The 22,609-nt window shown below is 38.2% G+C and overlaps 1 protein-coding gene across 1 annotated transcript; it reads right to left on the bottom strand.

Moving 5' to 3' along the window:
- Nucleotides 1-591: 591 nt before the first annotated feature.
- On the bottom strand, nucleotides 592-19,906 carry LOC132106501 (DBH-like monooxygenase protein 2 homolog). Its single transcript, XM_059512232.1, has 13 exons — nucleotides 19,612-19,906; nucleotides 18,665-18,811; nucleotides 17,452-17,604; nucleotides 16,769-16,852; nucleotides 16,530-16,682; nucleotides 16,106-16,208; nucleotides 15,711-15,877; nucleotides 15,547-15,635; nucleotides 15,358-15,454; nucleotides 15,120-15,179; nucleotides 1,093-1,223; nucleotides 896-1,004; nucleotides 592-791 (listed from the first exon to the last, which is right to left on the bottom strand). The coding sequence occupies exons 1-13, from the start codon at nucleotides 19,876-19,878 to the stop codon at nucleotides 651-653; spliced, it is 1,701 nt and encodes a 566-aa protein (XP_059368215.1). The 5' UTR covers nucleotides 19,879-19,906; the 3' UTR covers nucleotides 592-650.
- Between the last annotated feature and the right edge of the window lie 2,703 nt (nucleotides 19,907-22,609).

The following is a 22,609-nucleotide window of genomic DNA, read 5'->3' as shown; positions in this document are numbered from 1 at the left end:
TATAAAGAAAAATAAAATATATAAATACAAATCTCATGAGAAAATTAACCATAGTTTTATTATAGTAAAAATGTAGATTACCACATGTATAACCAAATGTTGTACTGCAAATACCATGGTTAAACTATGGTCAGTGTAGCTGGTAATGGTTACTAAGCATAGGCGGAGCGTGTGTAAGGCTGGTGAAGGCTTAGCTTTCCCCTGTTCACGGGGTCTTGGGGCAAAAATGCCCCTGCACAAACAAATTAAAACTATTACTTCTGTTGCTAACAAAGTGTAATTGAATAGAACGTGTCGACTGCAGCATTAAATTAAGATTTGCTCATGTTGCTCCGTATTTATTTTTAGGCGTTTTGACATTATTGAGCAATATAACCATTCACACACGATTCTGTTGAGCTTCCAGATGCAGTGGCCAATCAGAGATGTTCAAGTAAGTCATCGCTGAAACTCATCAGCTTTTTTGAATACGTGCATTTGTTGGTTCTTGCCTAAAAAGAAAGGTTTATGTTTGTAATTAATAGATTTGGCTGCTTTTAGCCTTACCCTAGAGTTGGTTCGCCCTCTGACATTATTCAGTGACATTTAGTGACATTATTCAGACAATGAAAGACCAGCAAGTTACATCAGTTCTATTTTGCATTAATGTTTCAAAAGGACTTCCATTGCACTGCCAAACAGAGGAACAACAATGATAAAGCAAGACTTTTGTTGGCACTGCCGCTCATGCAGGGTGCAGACGGGATGACTTTGAGGTCAGGAAGTGTCCCTTTGTTGTAAAATCCGTTGTTCTGGAGATATACATGGAAAAGAGTGTCAGGTAAACGCAGCTGTGGTCAGAACAGAAGCATTCAGTTTGAAAGCTTGATATTGTGGAGGAGGTGTGTACACTTACATTTGAGTTCATTACCCAGACGAGCTGGTCAATTCTCTTCAGTGTTTGTTGGTATTGATCAATAGACGTGTCATTCCAAGTCTTCGTGAACATCATATTGAGCCAAGAACTGCAAAATTATCAAACAAATAGCACATAATTATTAGGGCAAATTTTAAGAACTAAATGTATTGATAATAAGGGTTTTCAATGATTACTATGCATCTGTTGCTCCCATTGCAGATGGTAAAGATGTAACATTAGGGAAGCTCACACAGGTGCTCAGATTCATAGCTGGATAGTAGAAGAGGAAGGCCAAACACATCTCATTTGAAGTTGAGAGCCCCCCCTGCAGGCAGATAAAGGGAGTTTTAAACATCCATAATCTTTCTTCTCTACAGGTCAGTGATGCACGTGGTTACCCGTGGTTACGTCCTCCAAAAACATTTTTAATTATATTCGGGTCGCGGTCGGTCGGGTCGTTTGAAATAAAGATGTCAAATAAACCTTTGTAATTTATATAGTGCTAGACACAATTTTGAAAAACATAGACCTACTCTTAATTGGCTAAATAACTGGCGCGAAGATGACGCACGAGCTCAGTCTGCAGGAAGAGATGGAGGCAGTAAAGTAGTGATGGGCATTTCGGCTCTTTTTCGTGAGCCGGCTCATTAGACTCTTTTGGCTCACAAACGGCTCTTTAAAAAACAATAATGTTTTGACTATGATAGGGGTGAAAACAATTCTAATTAAATTATTAAATGAAATCATACTCACAATTTCTCACAATTTATTTAAAAATGCATTGATTTGTTATGAAAAAAGAATACTATTAAACATTTGCATTTAAATTACAACTTTTGAATGTATAGAAACAACAACATTACAAAACAAATACAATCTGAATCTGAACAACATAATAGAACCCATATTAAAGAAAAATAAATAACTGAAAGGATTAAACTGGTCCCTCTTTTTTGGCATGTTATTCAGCATGAACTATCTCACTAGTTATGTTTTGTATAACTAGCATGAACACACACACACACAATGCTGATCATATTTTTATTTTATGAGATTTGCATTCAGAAATGCAAGCTGCCTTACTTTCGATTGAAGGGCTAATGATCATTAAAATGATTCCAAATGCTGCTGTGCTCCCGACTAATTTTCCTGCTTTTGTTTTGTTTTCAAAAGCTGTTGTGTTTTCCTCTCCTCTCCTCCGAGTTTGACACTGTGTGTGGGTGGTGTGTGTGTGTGTGTGTGTGTGTGTGATGGCTTGGCCCCTCCCTCATGCCGTATAATTGGTTGACACCTCGTGTATGATTGACAGGAACAGAATGTGAGGCTGATCAGACAGTCGAAATATAATTTTTGTTTTGTTCTTTGAATTAGTCAATTATTTTAAATAAAATAAAATGCATCCATTATTTCATTATTACATAATGATTTAATTTCTATAGGCTATATATATATTTTTTAAAATATATCTTCAGATATGCGAGCTCCCGTCGTTCACCTACATTTGCGAACGACCCATCACTACAGTAAAGAAGACTGGGGAGCAACAGCACTGTTTTTGGTAAAACATGATTTTGACTACTTCATTAAGTTTCGTTTTATAGAAAACTCTTTTTAAAGAGTAACTAAACCCTAAACCAACTTTTTTTAGTTAATGATCTGTAAGAATGGGGCTTTATTAGTGCTGTTCATTGATTCGAGTAACTTTTTTGACATTTGAGTATAAAGTGTTTTAATTCTACAATATATGGTGTAAAAACGTCTGAGTGCTGCCCTCTTCAGGTTGAACGGTGGCTACTGCAGATGATTTTTCCTATTGGATGTTGCGGTGGCAAGTGACATAAGCAGTGGCAGGTGACGTAAGCAGTTTCCAGCTCACCACGCCCCCTGGTACGAGCTACCACGCCCTTGGCAGTATAAAACCATCTTGTTCCATCAAAATCACTGTAGTGAGTCAGGAGTTGGAATTGCGAGTATTGATAACGACCAGGATAGACTATTATAGCATCTATTTAGCATAGCAATTATATAGTTATTTAGATCTTCAAGTTAGCGTAGATTTATCTGTATTTAGTACATTGGTCAGGATGGTACAGAGGTGTGTTGCTAGTTGCAACAGCCCTGCTGGACTGCATAGTTTACCAGCAGACTTTAAAATTAGGAGCCCGTGGTTGCATGCACTTGGCCTGGAAGACCGCTAGTTCCCGCCAAGAGCTGCAGTGTGCAAACTGCATTTAACGCGGGATTGCTTCTCCAACGCAATGGAGGTGGAAATGGGCTTCTCCACACAGCTTGCGCTGCAAAGCGACGCGGTGCGGGAGTTAAGACCGCAGTTTGAGCCATCGGCTCGAATTGATATGAACAGACACCTCAACATCCTCTACTTCAGGTAAAAGTGGGGGAAAAAAAGTACTCTACTTCAAATGATCGCTCTGTTGCAAAGCTACTTGCGTCATTGCAGTCACTCTCCATTTTAGCGTCTCTAACAGCAGCTGTCAATCAATCCGTCACTGCGGGTCTCAGGATCACGCCGCACTCGCCCAGCCCCGCCCTAGGTTCGTCCCCTCTATCTCCGCTGTGATCTGCCCACTTTTCAGCATTTTTCAAATATTGTCAGTGGGTGGAGTCAGGCTCTGACCAGGGGTTTAGTTACCCTTTAAAAGATTTTTGTTTTGTATAAATTGTATCTTAATTTTGATCAATGATTTATCAATTAATTGCCCGTATTTAATAAATAAGAAGCAAATATAAAGCAATGTAATGAGGCGCCGACACGATCACTTGCATTGCATGTGAACTGGAGGGCGCTGAAACTCAGCTTGTGCATCACAGATTTGAGAAATATAGGCTATATATTACAAGCTTGAAATGTCTACTTTTAAACGAAAATATTCAAACCAAAGCAGGGGCGTAGATTACGCGGGCAAGGGTGTTCGCAAGGGTGTTCGTATAGAGGTTTTCAAGAGCTGGTGTGAATAAATATATATTTAGTCTGCGCATGATATGATGTTTTATTCGGACTAAGAAGGCGAACTAAACATCACGGAGCGCTAAACTCTCCTGGAGTGTGTGTTTCATTCATACTCGAAGACGGAGGGCGCTCTCGCGCAGAAAGTCATAACCGGAAACTCCTAATATGGACAACAGCGTCAAGCTATCGCTGTTTGAAAACAGTTGTTCTCGGTTTTGTTTTGTTTTTTCCAAAAAAATCTCCAGCAGGTGATAAATAAAGTATATGAACCATGCAGTGCTAATTGCAGTGCAATAGAATTTATAACAGTATAGAAACTATTCTGCCTTATTATGTGATAAAAAAGTGTTTGTAGTATATAAACAAATCATTATTATTTGTTATTGTCCAGCAGTTACAGATTTCTAAGCCAATTAAAGCTAGAAATTAGAGAAAAATTAAAGTTCCCTATAGTATACACTACCAGTCAACAGTTTTTGAACAGTTGCTTGTTAATGTTTTTTAAAGAAGTCACTTCTGTTCACCAAGCCTGCATTTATTTGATCCAAAGGACTGCAAATCAGTGAAATTTTGAAATATGTTTACTAGCCTATTTAAAATAGTTTTCTATTTGAATATATTTCAAAATGTAATTTATTGAGAATTCAAAGCTGAATTTTTTTGCATCATTACTCCAGTCACACAATCCTTCAGAAATAATTTTGATATACTGATTTGCTGCTAAAAAAAAGAAAAAGAAGATGAAAAAAAGAAAAACTCATATTATGATAATGTTGAAAACAGCTAAGTAGAATTTTTTCAGGTTTCTTTGATGAATAGAAAGTTCATGAGAACAGCATTTATCTGAAATAGAAATCTCTTGAAAAATGATGTCTTTTGATTTAATGAATCCTTTTCAAAAAAAACTTTTGAATGATATAGTGTAATGTTGCAAAAGCATTTTATTCAGTTATTTTAAATAGTATAAATATTTCAAAATGTTACTGCTTTTGCTGGACTTTGGATCAAATAAAGGCAGGCTTGGTGAGCAGAAGGGCTTTCTTTCAAAACATTAAAAATCTTACTGTTAAAAAACTGTTGACTAGTAGGCTATATAGATTACAGAAATGTTATATCGTAATGTGTTATATATATATATGTGTGTGTGTGTGTGTCTGTCTGTCTGTGTGTGTGTGTGTAATTTCTGTCCCCCTCACTTCTGAAAAGATGGCTACTCCCCTGTAAATAGGCTACTCTCTGAGTGATTATGTAATCCATATGAAATGTGCATTTCTCTCTGGCGTTCATGGCGAGTCTGCATCGTCAACTTCATCTTTGCAGCGACACAGAAAACACCAGTTTATTACTAAACAATTAAATGTCTCAAACCAGCAGGCCATTCTGGGTTGAGCGAGCAACCAGAATGAGTGAGCAGAGCGGAATATTCAGAAATGCGCTCTCCGCTCACGAGCTCTGATCGGAACAAACCCGAACCTCACTGTCTGCTGAAATTGCAGAAACATCCAAATAGACATAGCCAGTCTTCTGCCTTCAGCTTAAGTTTGCTTTTGCAGCGAGCTAAACAAAGGCTTAGTAAAAGTCGTAGACAGTTTTCTGGGTCAAACTTTGTTTACTGAAGCCCAATTTGTGAAACTGTAACACAAATGAACAATAATATGAAAACATATCTCTTACCATGGTACATTCAGTTCACATAGATCAAACATGAATCACCTTTATATAACTTAGAAGATAGCTATGATGTAAATCAAGAACAATCAAGCATCTCAATATATACCCCTATTTACAGTTAACCTGTCAGATGTAAATAGTTCTCAAACATGAGTACAACCTATCAAAATACATGTAACAATATTTTACTGCTTAGATTAACATTTTAAACTTACAGATTGTGCTGTTTCAGGAGCAAAACAAGAAGGAAGGACGTGGATGCACCTTCACACTCTGCTGCCATGAGCTCGAACATCCTAAAATGGCTGCTGTATTTTTATAGAAGACGTGCTACTTGAAATGTCCACAAGGTGTCAGTATTGACAAAATAAACTATAATATGACTAAGGCCAGGATACTCCCCGCCTGACATCAACAGATGTCACATCAGACTTGAACAGTACCAAAGGTGTCAACATCCAAATTGTTAACTACGTTAATTAGTGTCCTTTGAAACCAGAAGAACCACTTCATTGACTGGTCTCAGAAAGAATCTTGGTTCACCTTTCTTTATGATTTTTACTTCAATCTTTCTGACTTTGCCATCCTCACTTGGGTAAGTTTTAGTTATAATCCCAACTGGCCAGTCATTTCTTTTCTCCTGAGCATCTTTCAGAAGCACAACATCTCCTTTCTGTAAGTTTGGTTTAGCTGTGCGCCACTTGCGACGTTTCTGAAGTCCACTTAAATATTCATTCTTCCATCTTCCCCAGAAGACATTAGCTAAATATTGAACTCGCCGCCACTGAGCTTTGCACAGATCGTAGCTTTCAAATTGGCCAGGTGGTACAGGTGGGGCTCCAACTTTCTGCGTAAGGAGCATTGCTGGTGTGAGTATCATTGGTTGTTCTGGATCAGTAGAGACTGTAGTTAAGGGACGAGCATTCACAATTGCACTCACTTCTGCCATGAACGTTATTAAAACTTCATGTGTCAGTCTTTCAGAGCTGTGTTGAAGAAGCATAGCATCGAGAATACGTCGGGAAACTCCAATCATGCGCTCCCAGGACCCTGCCATATGTGAAGCATGAGGAGAATTGAACTGCCAGCAGCATTGGTTATCAGATAGATAAGCTTGGATGTTTGTGTTGTGGCAACCTTTCTTGTCAATTTGTAGCTCTTTGCAGGCTCTCACAAAGTTGGTTCCACAATCAGACCTCAAGACCTTAGCGGGCCCTCTGATTGCAAAGAACCGCCGCAGGGAATTGATAAAACATGAGGCACTCATAGACTCAATCACTTCTAGGTGAATCGCCCGTGTAGTCATGCAAGTAAATATGACCGCCCATCTTTTAGCTTCTGCTGGGCATCCTCGTGTTTTCCTGACCACAACTGGCCATGGACCAAAGACATCCAGTCCAACGAATGTGAATGGCGGGTCTACGTGTAATCTGTCAGCTGGTAACTCAGCCATTATCTGCTCCTCTTGTTTGCCTCTCAATTTGCGACAGGTGACACAGTTGTAAATGGAGCTGCTGACTGATCTCTTACCTCCAACAATCCAGTAACCACCTGCCCTTATGGCACCTTCCGTGAGGTGTCGGCCTTGGTGATATACCTTCTCATGAAAGTGTCGAATCAAAAGCTGAGTAACATGATGTTTACCAGGTATGAGAGCTGGATGAAGTTCTACAGATGGCAATTGAGCTCTCCCCAGCCGACCTCCTACTCTGAGAAACCCTTCTGAGTCAATAAATGGACAGAGTTTGCTGAGAGGACTTGACTTTTTTACAGACTGTCCTTGTTCTAGGCATTTAAAGTCATCTCTGTATACTTCTCTCTGAACCGTTTGAATGATAGTAGCTGTAGCCTGCTTCAGCTGCTCTTCATCTTTAAACTTGTTACAAATGTGCCATCCGCGACAGACATCTCCTGACCCAGGTTTGACACACTTGGCTATGTGTTGCAATCGTGCTATGGCCTTTAACAGGGAGCTCCATCTAGAGAATCGTTGGAACCTTTCACTCCCAAGGTTTTTCTGTGACACACTAGTCACGCAGGTAATACACTCAGGACGAAGCTCTGCATCTGTTTCAGGATTGATGAGGGTGTAGGACCTTTTATCAAGTTCGTCTTGTCTTGTGTGTAGGAGGAATGGAGGACCTTTAAGCCAATATGATGAAGTCAGTTGCTCTGAGGGGAGCCCTCTGCTTGCAGGATCAGCTGGATTAAGATGAGTGGGCACAAAGTTCCACTGATGCGGTCCCGTAGAGTGTCTAATGCGCTGTACTCGATTATGAACGTAGACGTGAAAACGCCTCGTCTCATTGTAGATGTATCCTAGCACTACTTTAGAGTCAGTGTAGAATCTTACATCATCCAGTGTTGTATCCAGCTGTTCTTGAAGCATTTCAGCTACTTCCACTGCTAGTACAGCCGCACATAACTCAAGTCGAGGGACAGTGACATCCGGCTTAGGAGCAAGTTTTGCTCTGCCGAAGAGGAACCCAACTTCACTCAGACCATCTGGGTTAGTAACTTTCAGGTAAGCTACTGTTCCTACAGCTTTAGTGGAAGCATCACAAAACACAATGATCTCTTTCTTGTGTGCACTAGACAATGAGATGGAGGTATACATTCTTGAGATTTTTAATCCTTGCAGATGTTTAAGAGAATCTTTCCATTTTTGCCATTTCTCTTGTTTCTCATTGGGCAGAATAACATCCCAATCATCTGCATCTCCAGAGATGTCTCTCAGGATGGACCGACCCTCAATGCTTACAGGTACTACAAATCCTAGAGGATCGTACAAGCTGTTGATGGTAGAAAGCACTCCTCGCTTAGTGTAAGGTTTGTCACTGATGGATACTTGAAAAACAAACGCATCTGTTGCCAAGTCCCAACACAATCCTAAGCTTCGTTGTATGGATAGTGAGTTTACACCAAGATCAAGGCCCTGCAGCGTAGTTGCTAGATCGTCATTCGGGAAAGCTCTCATGACAACGGGGCTATTGGACGAGATTTTGTGTAGGCGGAGGTTGGATTGTGCTAGCATCTGTTGAGCTCTGCGCAATACATCAACAGCTTCAGCTTCAGAACTGAATGATTTTAGCCCATCGTCCACATAGAAATGGCGTTCGATGAAGAGCCTTGCATCACTTCCATACTCTGACTCTCCCTCTACAGCTGTTCTTTTGAGCCCGTATACAGCTACTGATAGGGAGGGGCAATTACCAAAAACATGGACCCTCATGCGGTACTCTAAGATATCTCCATCAAGGTTGTGATCCTTAAACCACAAGAAGCGCAGGTAATCTCGATGGTCCTCTTTGACCAGAAAGCTGTGAAACATTTGCTCAATGTCTGCCATCACAGCATAGGAGTCAGATCTGAAGCGGACAATCACACCTATCAGGCTGTTGTTCAGGTCTGGGCCTTTAAGGAGAATTTGATTCAAAGAGACGTTGTTGTATTGAGCACTTGAATCAAACACTATCCTGATCTTTCCTGGCTTTTGTGGGTGATAAATGCCAAAACTTGGGAGGTACCAACACTCCTTGTTGTCTTCCAAAGGGGGAGCAATCTCCGCATGTTTTTTTTTTTTAACATTGTCTCCAAGAAATCCACATAATGGTCTTTCATGTCTGTCTTCTTTTTCAGAGAACGACGAAGTGATAATAGACGACTGACAGCCTGGTCTCTATTATTGGGTAAACGCTCTCTGGGACAGCGGAACGGGAGTGGAGCCACCCAACTATTAAATTTGTCTTTGGTGAATTCGTTGTCCATAATATCCAGGAAAACCTCATCTTCTCCAGATAGTGCAAGCATGTTATCTTCTTTGGTTTGTTTGAAGATATGCTTGCCAATGTCGTGAGATCGTTTCGTGCTCGATATGAGCCTGTGCTCTTCATTAGTGAACTTTTCTTTTGAACGAATGCTGTTTCTGCAAGGTGTGAGAAAGCTGGGTCTGCCGTTCTCAAGCACACTAGTTTTGAAAGTGTTTACCGTGGGTTTGTGAGCTCCACCGAGGCACATATCTCCTACAATCACCCATCCCAGATCGAGGAGTTGGGCATATGGAGCATTGTGAGGCCCGTTGCGCTGTCTGCGGACCTTGTGCGCACGGATAAGATCTCTCCCTATGAGAATGAGAATGTCAGCTACGGGATCCAGTGGAGGTATCTGAGAGGCAATGGCACGAAGATGAGGGTGGTAAGAAGCGGCTTCAGGAGTTGGAATCTCCAGTCTGTTATCGGGGATTGAATTACACTCTATGAGTGTTGGAAGCATCATTGATATTTTCCCATCCAAGGATTCAACCACAAAATCCTTTGCTCTCCTTCCACTAGTATCAACTGTGCCTGAGCATGTTCTCATTGTGTAAGGGAAAACTTCTCCTTGAACATTGAACGTTTGAAAGAAGGCTGACCTCGCTAAAGATAGGTTACTTTGATCGTCCAACATGATGTACACACGCTTCTTTTCCTCAGAACAACCATCAGGGTAAACGTTGACTAGGCAAATTTTTGAACATGACTTTCCTTGTAAACCTGTTCCACATATTTCTGTACAGACGGACGTGGTCACTGTGGAGGTTGGTTCTTCTTGCTCCCCGCCTTGAGCCTCTGTTAGTATGGTGGGTCTCTTTTCAAGCCATGGAGCTGGACCATCATGAAGAGCAGAAACATGGTCATGACTATTGCATTCTGAACAATGGATAGTCATTTTGCAGTCTTTGGCCCTGTGGTCTGAAGAAGCACAGCACTTGTAGCAGATAAAGTTCTCTTTAAGAAACCTCTTCCTTTCAGCTAAAGACTTCATTCTGAAACCTCTACATTTCGCTAGTGAATGGTTCTTTTTATGGAGGGGGCATTGACTTGTCAGGTCAACTGAACTGGTGTTGTAACTTACAGATAAGTTTGATTCCACCTCTGTTTTGCTAGCAGAGATAGAAGGTCTGAATCTTGACTGCTTCATTTGGAATGTTTCAGCTTTAAGAGGCAATGCATTAGAAGATTGAAAAGAGAAGCTGGGATCTGTTCTCATTTCAGCATTTTCATTGACAAACTCAACAAAGTATGAGAAAGGTGGATAATGAAGTAGGTATTCTTTCTTGTATTTTGTTCCCTTAACAATCCATGATTCCTGAAGATTCTGAGGCAGTTTTTCGACAATAGAGTTTATTCCCTTTGATGTGTCAAGGAATCCAAGACCAGGTAGATTGCCTTCTTCTTTCATCGCTTGAACCTCCAGGAGCAGATCTGCGAGTGCTTGCAACTGATTGAAGTCTTTGTGAGAAATCTTAGCGAAATTCTCTAAGCGTTTGAATAAAGATGCTTCAATTACCTCTGGGGAACCATATTTTTTGTCCAAACGTTGCCATAAATGTGTGAGACCAGCTTCAGGATCATGTGCATGGGCTGCTCTTATTCTCATTGCATGTCGGAGGGACTCCCCGCCGAGCCACTTGGTAAGCAAATCAATCTCTTCGTTGCTTTTTAGATTTAGACCATCAATGGCATTCCTAAATGCTATTTTCCAGGGTATGTAATTCTCTGGCTTGTTGTCAAATACTTTGAAACTGGAAGTGAGAAGATCACGGCGTGCAAGAAACACTGCAAGATCAGACACCTCTCTGGATTGAGGTACTGGTTCACTTGGTGAGCAGGGATTTCTCACATGAGTGGGAAAGCTATTTGACTGCCTTGTTCGCTGATACCCCGTTTGGTCATGTCTGCTTATTACATTTACAGCGTTAGGAGTAGACTGGTTGATTCCAGGAGTGTCATCTTCTTTCTTTATACTCTGGTTCTGAGAAAAGTGTGTCCGAATGTATTCTTCTGTACGTTCAGCGGCCAAAGAACTACTCCTTTCAGTTTCGTCATTTGAATGGCTTGCAGCAGATTCCAATACCTTTGCTGCTGCGAGAGCTGCTTCAGCTTCACCCTCCTCTTTCAGAGCAATTAGCGTTGCTTCAATCCTAGCCTTTTCAACCTCCATATCTATCTGGCGCTTTGCAAACTCAGCTCTTGTGCGTGCGGCCTCTGCCTTTGCGCGTGCTTCAGCTGCAGCTTGGCTTGCATTAGATCTATGAGAGCGGCGTGAGGATGAAGCGTTGCTGGCTGAAGATTTAGCCTCTGACCTGGTTTCCAGCTTGGAAGCTTGGCTGTGTTTTGACGAGTGCGACATTCTGGTTCTTTTCGTCGATAGAGCGCATGTAGTCCAGTGTTAAACTCTCAATGTGAAGTCAATCTTTTCACTTTTCTGCCTTCAGCTTAAGTTTGCTTTTGCAGCGAGCTAAACAAAGGCTTAGTAAAAGTCGTAGACAGTTTTCTGGGTCAAACTTTGTTTACTGAAGCCCAATTTGTGAAACTGTAACACAAATGAACAATAATATGAAAACATATCTCTTACCATGGTACATTCAGTTCACATAGATCAAACATGAATCACCTTTATATAACTTAGAAGATAGCTATGATGTAAATCAAGAACAATCAAGCATCTCAATATATACCCCTATTTACAGTTAACCTGTCAGATGTAAATAGTTCTCAAACATGAGTACAACCTATCAAAATACATGTAACAATATTTTACTGCTTAGATTAACATTTTAAACTTACAGATTGTGCTGTTTCAGGAGCAAAACAAGAAGGAAGGACGTGGATGCACCTTCACACTCTGCTGCCATGAGCTCGAACATCCTAAAATGGCTGCTGTATTTTTATAGAAGACGTGCTACTTGAAATGTCCACAAGGTGTCAGTATTGACAAAATAAACTATAATATGACTAAGGCCAGGATAGCCAGACTAGACTATTTTAGTACAAATTATGAGCTTATTGATGATTTTTTTTTTTATCATTCTGAACAAAATGAGAATATATTCTTTTTTTTTTTGCCTAGTTCCTACATCAATGGCCCAATGATGCTACGATGAGCATTTACTGCTTTTAAAAAATGCAGGTCAGGAAGCGGCTCGGGTACAATATTTTCTTTTTCTTTTTTTGCTGTCCGAGTTTGGGCGGGTTAGTTGAAAACGTCGGTCGGGTGTGGGTTATTAATACATTGACCCGCGCATAACTGCTACAGGTGCATCTTAATTAATTGGAATGTTCATTTATTTCAGTAATTCAACTCAAATTGTGAAACTTGTTTATTAAATAAATTCAATGCACACCGAATGAAGTCTTTGGTTCTTTTAACTGTGATAATTTTGGCTCATATTTAACAAAACCCCACCAAATCACTATATCAACAAATTAGAATACTTCATAAGACCAATAAAAAAAGGTGAATTTTAGTGAATTATTGGCCTTCTGGAAAGTATTTTGTTTTACTGTACATGTACTCAAAACTTGGTAGGGGCTCCTTTTGCTTTAATTACTTCCTCAATTCGGCATGGCATGGAGGAGATCAGTTTGTGGCACTGCTCAGATGCTATGGAAGCCCAGGTTACTTCGATAGTGTCCTTAAATTCATCCGCATTTTTTTGGTCTCTTGTTTCTAATTTTCCTCTTGACAATACAGCAATCCAGGTCTGGTGAGTTTGCTGGCTACTCAAGCACACCAACACCATGGTAATTTAACCAAATTTTTGTGCCTTTGGCAGTGTGGCCAGGTGCTAAATCCTGCTGGAAAAAGAAATCAACATCTTCAAAAAGCTGGTCAGCACAATAAAGCATGAAGTGCTCCAAAATTTCTAGATAAACGGGTGCAATGACTTTGGTTTTCAAAAAGACACTATGGACCAACACCAGCAGATTACATTGCACCACAAATCATCACAGACTGTGGAAACTTAACACTGGACTTCAAGAAACTTGGGTTATGAGCTTCACCTTTCCTCCAGACTCTAGGACCTTGGTTTCCAAATGAAATACACATTCCTTGACATGTCTGTGTGTGGTGGCTCTTAATGGCTTGACCCCAGCCTCAGTCCATTCCTTGTGAAGTTCACTCAAATTCTTTAATCGATTTTTCTTGACAATCCTCATAAGTGTGCGGTTCTCTCGGTTGGTTGTGCATATTTTCTTCCACACCTTTTCCTTCCACTCAACTTTCTGTTAACATGCTTGGATACAGCACTGTGTGGACAGCCAGCTTCTTTGGCAATGAATGTTTGTGGCTTTACCCTCCTTGTGAAGGGTGTCAATGATTGTCTGCTGGACAACTGACAGGTCAGCAGTCTTCCCCATGATTGTGTAGCCTAGTGAACCAAACTGAGAGACCATTTTGAAGGCTCAGGAAACCTTCGCAGGTGTTTTGAGTTAATTAGCTGATTGGCATGTCACCATATACTAATTTGTTAAGATAGTGTTTTGGTGGGTTTTTGTTGAATGTGAGCCAAAATCATCACAGTTAAAAGAACCAAAGACTTAGGCCCAATCCCAATTCTATTTTATACCCCTTCCCCTACCCCTCCGCCTACCTCTTCCCCTTGTCCCTTGAAACAGAGAGTCAAGGGGTAGGGGAGAAAATATTCCCCTAAGGATTGCGACACCACTACCATGTCGTCACACGCCATCATTCGTCGTCTAGCTCTTACAATACATACATATACTGGTGTGGTGTGCATTAGAGCCTTTAATTATCATTCTTTATTAATGAGCTGCTTACTGACACACACACACATCGGAAATCGCGCTGCTCACACATCCAGGAGAAAATAAACTTGTCAACGCTGCCCCACGACTTTTATTAAATACAGTTTAAATACTGAATCGCTACATTATATTTTCCAGCGACGAGAGGATACAAGCGCTTTAAGTAAACTCACTCTAAAAAGATAAACGCACAGACGCGAAAACACGCAACTTCCATTTCTCTTTCTCTTTCTCTCTCTGTCTCTCGAATAGGCAATATTTGAGAAAATGGTTTAGCGATTTCTAATTATTGGGGGGATTAGCCCCTATCAATGTCTACGGCAGTTATCGCCCAGATCACACATATGTTGTGGCACTATCATGCAGTCTGTAATGATATGACGTTATCAAATATTAACAATTTTTTTGCAAACATTTCTTTGAGTAACATGACCATTAATATGAACTCACAATTGAATGTAACATAAAACAAATTATTACTTTTGGTTAAAATCTTTATTTATGCCAAAAAAAGCTTACGTTTATGTGTCTTTTTGTTTGCTGAAGCAGCCGAATTATTTTCTTATATTCTGGACATGGACAGTATACTGTACACACACTTTCAATGGAGGGACAGAAAGCTCTCGGACTAAATCTAAAATATCTTAAACTGTGTTCCGAAGATGAACGGAGGTCTCATGGGTTTGGAACCACATGAGGGTGAGTCATTAATGACATCATTTTAATATTTGAGTGAACTAACCCTTTAACTTCTTATTTGGCCCACAAATGTCTTCATTGCAGCATTCTATGCTCTCTATCTTTACTAGGTAGCCAACAGGAAAATAGAAGTGCAATAGGACATGGAAAAATCATACACATATCAAGAACATATGAAAACATACTTGCACCTACCAGACTCTGACCACTTTCAATATAATGAGAATCAATCAAATTTGAAGATACATACCATTAAAAAAGACAATATAACCCTCTGTGTAAATGTACTAACCCATGTGAGTTGGTTGCGGTTTTCAGTATTATAGGTGCACTCCACCAGCAATTTATCACCCTGAAAGACCAACATGTTTCTTTATTTCGCTTATTGCGATTAATTACTGTATATACAAAAATTATATAGACTAATATATAAATGTGTAAATGCGGTATCGTGTACATATATTTGATATTTATGCTTGAAATCCCTGTAAACTTAACAGCATGGTAACCTTTTCAAACCAAGCACTTACCAACTTCACTGTCTTAGTTTTACCCAAGTTTGTCACTTCCTGATATTCAAAATCATAGTTTTCATCCGCAGCTAGAAGATCGATCTGTTTACCTCCTCTGAAGAGGATAATAATTTACAAACCAATAGTATTTCATTGCAGTAACATTAGGTTATGAACCACAGAAGAAAGAAATGTACACAGGTTTACCTGAAGTGTCCGACTTTGACCTTCCGTCCAGCTAAGTGTGTGTGTAGCATCGCAGAGAAAACCTGAAGATCAGTTGGTGTCTCCAGAACCTGTAGAGCACAGAACACAGGATCATCCAGTCATCTGCTGAATCTGATCGAGTGTGAGTAGATAAACATACAAACCTCTGGAATATAAGCAGTGTCACACAGGCCGTATGTGAGGAAGGATTTGGCTTTGGGTGGGATAGCATACCCAGGGGTAATTGCAAGTCCTGTCATCAGAACAGCTGCATCGTGCTGACGGAGTTCAGATGTGTAATAGAATCGCAGACCTGAGTTATCAACTCGACCTGTGCAGACAAGAAAGTATTTTTTTATCATATCAAAAGGCCTTAAAGTGATAGTTCACCCAAAAATTAACATTTGATGAGGGCATCTACTGAAGAAACAAGGTCACGTACATCTTGGATGCCCTGTGAGTAAGCAGATAAACATAAAATTTCCATTCTTGGGTGAAATATCCCTTTAAATGTTTATCACAGTGTGGTATTTCACATTGTAAACCACTCCTGACTGACCTGCACTTTTATTGGGATTGTTGAAATGCACTTCAAGTCTGTAGAAAAAATCTCCAACATTTCCTCCAATTGGAAGTCCAGCCACCTCAGGAAATTCAAAAGCCTTGAAAAATATTATTTTAATGAAAAGGTAATCAGTAATTTTACCTCATTAATAAAGTTTTACATATAAATGCTATTCCAATAGGCCTAATAAAGTATAATTGCTAATAAATGCTGAAAATGAATCATCCTCTGGAGGTGGAACTTGTCAGTGAATCAGTTCAGAAAAGCCCTTCAACTCTCAGTAAAGAGTCGAACTGATCTGATTCTTGATTTTATCGCAGCAGTTAATGATTTCTTCAAATGATTAATGGCTTAACTAATGGCTTAACTTTTTTATCACATGAAAATGCGTTCAACCTAAGTCACAGGTGAGACTAACCCCTCCGCCAATTCCCCACACCGCCACGGTCTCCATACACACTCCATCAATCCCAGTGTAACACTCCTCCTCAAACGGCTTCGTCACACTCGGAGGGCAGCGGTACAGCAACAGATGATGCACAAGGTCAAAGTTTGTGATCACCGGCTCAATCTGGACATAATGAAAGTAAGTTGAATAGTGTCATGATTGATAGATTGGTTGGATAGATTGTGTGTTAAGTTCTTAAACTTACTTACGCGATAAATGTGCTTTTTGCGATCAAATTTTGGGGCTTTCATGATCTTGCAGTGATAGTAGGTTTGTTTGGCTGGTACAGTGAACTGAAATGAGTTTGTAAATGTAAGCAATGAGTAAAGCTATAGGGTCAGTAAGTAGTTTTTCTTCATCAAGGAAGCATAAAATTGACCAAATGTTACAGTAAAGTCATTTAAAATATTTTTATTTCAAATAAATGCTGTTCTCTTTAAAGTTGTATTAATCAAAAATCCTGATAATAAATGTTTCTTCAGCAACTCATCAGCAGATTAGAATGATTTCTAAAGGATCATGAAGACTCGAACAATGGCTGCTGAAATTCAGCTTTGTAATCACAGGAATAAATTACATTTTAAATAATTTTCAAATAGAAATAATAATTGATTTTAAACTGTAATAATATTTCTCAACATTGCCGTTGTATTTTTTATTAATTATTAGTAATGTTTTATTAAATAAATGCAGCGTGGGTGACCATAAGTGAAAAAATCTAAAATTTTCATCTAAAAAAAAAACAACAAAAAACCAAGTCTACTGTACATTGCAACATTATGCTCTAATTTAAATAAATATTTTAATAATCTGAGTTTGTGGCATCATTTTTTTTAACAGAAAACTGATTTTACACACAGAACAGCAAAACAACAATTAAAATCTTTCTTACATTAACCATAGTTATGTCAAAGAAGTTGCTGTTTGGAGGGTAGACCCGAGGCATGTACTTCAACAGGTTCAGCTCCTTTGTGCCTCTTTGGGTGCTGTGGTACGTGATGTCATCAGTCTGTCCATACGCATAGATCAGTTTCATGGGGAGATCCTGATAATGCAATAAAAACACTATTACTTGATGCCTTTACTTGAAATGAGAAGCTTTTTTACCACATGCATACTGCCATTAAATGCAGTTGCAGTTGTAAAAGTTTGCAGTGTGTATGTGGCTCCTGATAACTCATTGTTAGCTATTTTTGCTCTAGAATTTCAGGGTTCTCTTTCAAAACAATTGCTTGGTATATCACTATGGGAACGCCAACGGGCGTGATAGACCATGAAAGCACCAATTACACAAAATCTGTCTGAAGGACAGATCAATCACAACTCATGACAAGGAGCCCACCCCCTCCTTATATATATAGCTGTGATCCCCGAAATGGCATTCTTGTTCTCTTCCCCTTGAAGACTTTCCTTCAGCTCCTAGACTGTGCTGATTTCTGTTCGTAGATGAACTGTCAAGGTTGACCTTGCTGAACGCAGTGTAGTCAAGGAGATAATCTATTGCAGATTTTCTGCTTGTCACTGAGCTTCTTTGCTTCACTGTTATTAGCGATGTTTCCTATCCTGGCTAACGTGTTAAGGTGAGCTAAGTTTAGGGGATATACAGTATGACTCTCCATGTCAGTCCAATTTCCGCAGAGAAAGAAAAGGAAATGTGGATACATGATCTCGGGTAGAGATTCGCATCCGATGTGTATAGTATGCATGGGTGTCAGTTTACTAATCACTATGAGTGAAATAATGGAAGAAAATCCTAAAATAATGGAAGAAAATCCTAAATATTTAATTGGGGGTGAGAGTTTAAATTGCTGGGGGGAACTGACTGTCTTCAGAAAAGTTTAGATGGCATTTTCTTTTCATCTTACATTCATATTGCCGCTGTTCAATTAGCGCCACCCACTGGCAGAGAGTGAATTTGCACTTCGTTTGATGTTTGTGTCATGCCAGTGATTTATGTAGCATACTTTTACAAAGCTAAAATCAGAACATTCTGTTTTGTTTCGAATTTTAAAACTATAATTTAAATCAAAAACTGCTCATGTTATATTTTCATCAACACTATATATATATATATATATATACCAAAAATGGTTAAACAGGCTCACAGTGATTGGTAAATCATTGTCATCACAGGAACTGATGGACCTCTGAAACTTCATGACTGTTTTCCCATTAGACTCAGTCAGAGACAGGAGTTTGTAGTTCTGTTGCTCGTCAACCACAGGCATTGAATTCCCCCCAGCATGACGATCCTGAACATGGAAAAGAAAGAAAAATGAAGCATGCATGTGTGCATGGCAACAGTTGTATTTATGATGCTGTAGTTATAGTTTTAGTTGCAGTTTCTAATCCAGTTAAGATGGGCTATAAGTTTAACACTCTGACTAACAACTTATTACAGTAATATCAGGTTATTGTAACCAATATTTTCAAATTTTATAATATCTAGTTTGAAAAAACAAATATTAATAAATACAGTTTATTAGTGTAATAAAAAGTGGACTGTCACTCTTGTAAGGTTGCTTACTTTATAAAATATTCCTGCTTAAAGCCAACGAGAATACTAAATATGTAGTTCATAATTAATTAACTACATGAAATACATACCAGTATTAGTACAGAATAAAGAGAACAAAATATAAAAAATATATACTTATATTTAATATAAAAATTAGATTTATAGAGCATGTAACTTCACTGTAATTTGCTTATTGACATTATCAGCCCAATTCTTGATGTTTAAGACTAAAGTAACCTAAATATAATAAGTTACATTATAGATAATGAACTTAATGTGAAATACATGATGAATTAGAATCGACAGTATACAGAACTAAATATCAATATAATATAAAATTATTTGTAACTCCACCGTAAACAACTTGAACTTTATCAGCTTGTTTTGATGACATGAAAGACTAAGAAACAAATATATAAAACTATAACTAAAAAAATTAAATATGAATAAGAATTAAGCACATAAGGAACAAAATATCAAAAGAATATAATTTCACCGTTAGTGACTTTGATAGTTATCAGTCTTAGTCTTTACCGTGAAGTAACTGCCTTTGGGTCCAACTCCTCCAATGACCATATCGGCTCCAATCATTCCTCCGTTGGGGCTGAAGCCAAAACCGACCCAGCCGGTGGTGCGGACCGTGAGCTCGAACAAGATTGTGCCCTGGATCTCATCAAATCCCCACTTCAGCTGCACCTTCTGATTGGGGTCCAGGTGTTCAGAGAAAGGCAAGAGGGGGTCTTCCTGAGCCCAGGACCACTGGACTGAAAGCAGAAGCAGAACAAGAGATAATGTGACCATGTTTGCTTTTCAAAATCTGATAAATAGTGTCTTTTGTAAGGTGTTTGAGAAGACAGTGACATGAAACTGCACTTTAACAGCCTTATTTAAGCTGTCTGTAAAACCCCTCACCTGATCTCAGTTCTCCTCCTCTCATTCTGGTCTGGTGAATCACCTGATGTTACAGTATTGTTGGCTACAAGAGAGATTACAATCAACTTTTAAAAGCACTTTTCATCTTTTCATGTAAAAGCATTCAAAAATAATTCTTTATTAAACAAATATTTATTTTAGGGATGTGATGAACTGTAAGCTGAGAATAGTGGCACTTACTAATTCATGACTATGGCAGAGATGGATTAGTAAATTATGTTACACAATCTAAAGTAAATACAGTATTATATTTTTGCCTTTTCAGTATTACATCAAAGCAAAAGAGCAGAGGTCAAGAGTTACCTTGACAACCAAATATAAAAGGGGGAAAATGAAAGGAATGCCTAATGTTAAAGTATTATTTCAAATCACAACATAATTATTATTAGAAAGGAATGTTGAGATGAACTCAACAAAAAGGCACAAGAAGTTTTAATATCTTAATGTTTACAGTGGAGCAAAATTCTAAGGATTTTTTTAAAAGTGAATTACTGTCAAAAAATAAGTTTCAGTTGAATTTTGAAAGAGCAAGAAAATTTATGTGAACAAATCTACTATATTATGATATATTTGCAATTAAAATATATAAACTAAAGACAAATGCCAAGAAGGGATTTAAAAGATTCAAGTCATTGGAATCATTGCAAGTTAAACTCCAGCACTGATTCCGTCAGATTTGTGAATGTATTAAGACTTATTTTGTGAAATGGCGGGTCAACAATGACTCAGAAGCATTGTTGTTTTGTTTTGTTTTTCATTATGACGCTTACAGAACCTATAGGCTATTGAAAGGATATCCAGGATATTAAATCACTCAAGAAAACAGAATTACAAATGTGTAACGACATGTACAAAATTAATGAGTGATTTTATTTTTGGAGTGAACCATTATTTTAAGCAAACAATCTGCAGTGTCTCTTTTCATTAGAGAGCGCTATATGCACAAGTCAATAATTTTACTTGTTGACAAACCACTGCATGCCATAAACACTAGTCTATATCTATCTTATCTATGAATGAAATCTGTATTTTTAAATAATAATAATAATAAAAAATAATTTTATTATTATTGCCATTTTGTTGTTAAAAATAATAATTCAAGGAAATATTCTAGATCACGCTGTTGATATTTTTTCATATTGTAGAATGCACAAAAAGTCAATTTCCATCTAATGATTTAAAAAAAATAAAATAAATTATATATAGCTTGCTCAATTTTCAAGTTTTTCTCTCTTAAAATTATTGACATTTATTTAGACAGTGAAAGAAGTTACATCAGTTCTATTTTGCATTAATGTTTCAGAAGGGTGCAGTATTATAGATGCACTCCACCAGCAATTTGACACCCTGAAAAACCAAAAGATTGTTTTATTTCACTTATTGCCAATAATCATACAGCTACTAAAATATATGAACAATTTGAAGTCCTGCCACCTCAGGAAATTCAAAAGCCTTGAAAAAATATATAATTAAAAGGTTACTTAAAGGTACAATCAATTTGGTTTACAATTAAATATGATATGTTTTGCACACATCAATCATTTACTACTGTTTGTGTGAATCATTTGTGATTCAGCTTCACTTCCAGAAGATGTATGTTTTTTATAATAAACTTAGCAAATCACCTTTCCTAATAATGTGCTAGTTATCAAGTTTCACAATTGAATGCAGCTAAAGTTTACAGTCTCTCAGAGAACTGCACATCACCCCATGAAGGGAAAGGGGCGGGGATAGCAGAGCTCATTAGCATTTAAAGGATAATTCACTGAAATTGCTTGCTGTGAAAAGAGCTGTTTTTGACAGTGTAAAAAGGGTGTTGATTTACACTACCATTGAGAATTTTATCAAATTTAGTTTTTTCATTAAGACCTTAAAGAATCAAATCGTAAAAAATGGGCATCGTATAACCACTTTAAACTTATTTAAAGGTTTTCTTTTTGTAGAATGCATAAAAGACAAGTAAAGCAAAGAAAGTATAGTGTAAAGTCCATATTAATGTTTATATAATTTATTTTAAAAGTTACATATAGTTTGCTCAAACTTTCTTGTTTTCAGGTTGCTTTCAAAACAGTCCATATGACAGAATTACTTCGCAGTTTTAACAAGAATTAATCTATATTTAATCGATACAGTGAAGACTATGCAATGATATTTTACATTTGATTATTTGCTTTCTGTACCTGAACACCAACAAACCTGCAAAAAAAATAGCTTAAACATTGTTTTACAGTTAAAACCCAAGGACCAGATATGTCGCAATGAAGACCAGGAGTCAGAGATGAGTTCAATTAATAATAATAATTTTACTTGAAGAAAATAGTTTGCAATTTCATCAGCAGAAGTCAGCTTCAATACTCTCGACGGAGTTCGTAGGCCGCCCCCATACAACTCAAAATCAACCAGTTATACCATGACAGAGGATACTAATTGCGCCAATAAATAAGTCAACAAAATTCTGATTGGTTCCAAAACCTAGATAAACTCTCCAAAGACGTATATCTGATACGCTGGACACTGGCAGTTGATCGTTTGTCCCGGGACTGTCTGAGCTTCTCCCTGTACAGACCGATACTAACACACATACACAGAGAACTTATCT

This window comes from Carassius carassius, chromosome 27 (assembly GCF_963082965.1).
Source record: "Carassius carassius chromosome 27, fCarCar2.1, whole genome shotgun sequence".
Taxonomy (NCBI): Eukaryota; Metazoa; Chordata; class Actinopteri; order Cypriniformes; family Cyprinidae; genus Carassius; species Carassius carassius.
Note: the sequence above shows the minus strand (reverse complement) of the source record. Positions and strands in the feature narration are given on the sequence as shown.

Excerpts from the sequence above, each read along its gene's own strand:
- LOC132106501 (XM_059512232.1), bottom strand. The coding sequence starts at position 19,878 with ATGGTCACATTATCTCTTGTTCTGCTTCTGCTTTCAGTCCAGTGGTCC. Across the intron at positions 16,683-16,768 it reads GCAAAAAGCACATTTATCGC|ATTGAGCCGGTGATCACAAA; the intron begins GTAAGTAAGTTT and ends CATTATGTCCAG. Across the intron at positions 1,005-1,092 it reads ATGGGAGCAACAGATGCATA|TTCTTGGCTCAATATGATGT; the intron begins GTAATCATTGAA and ends ATAATTTTGCAG.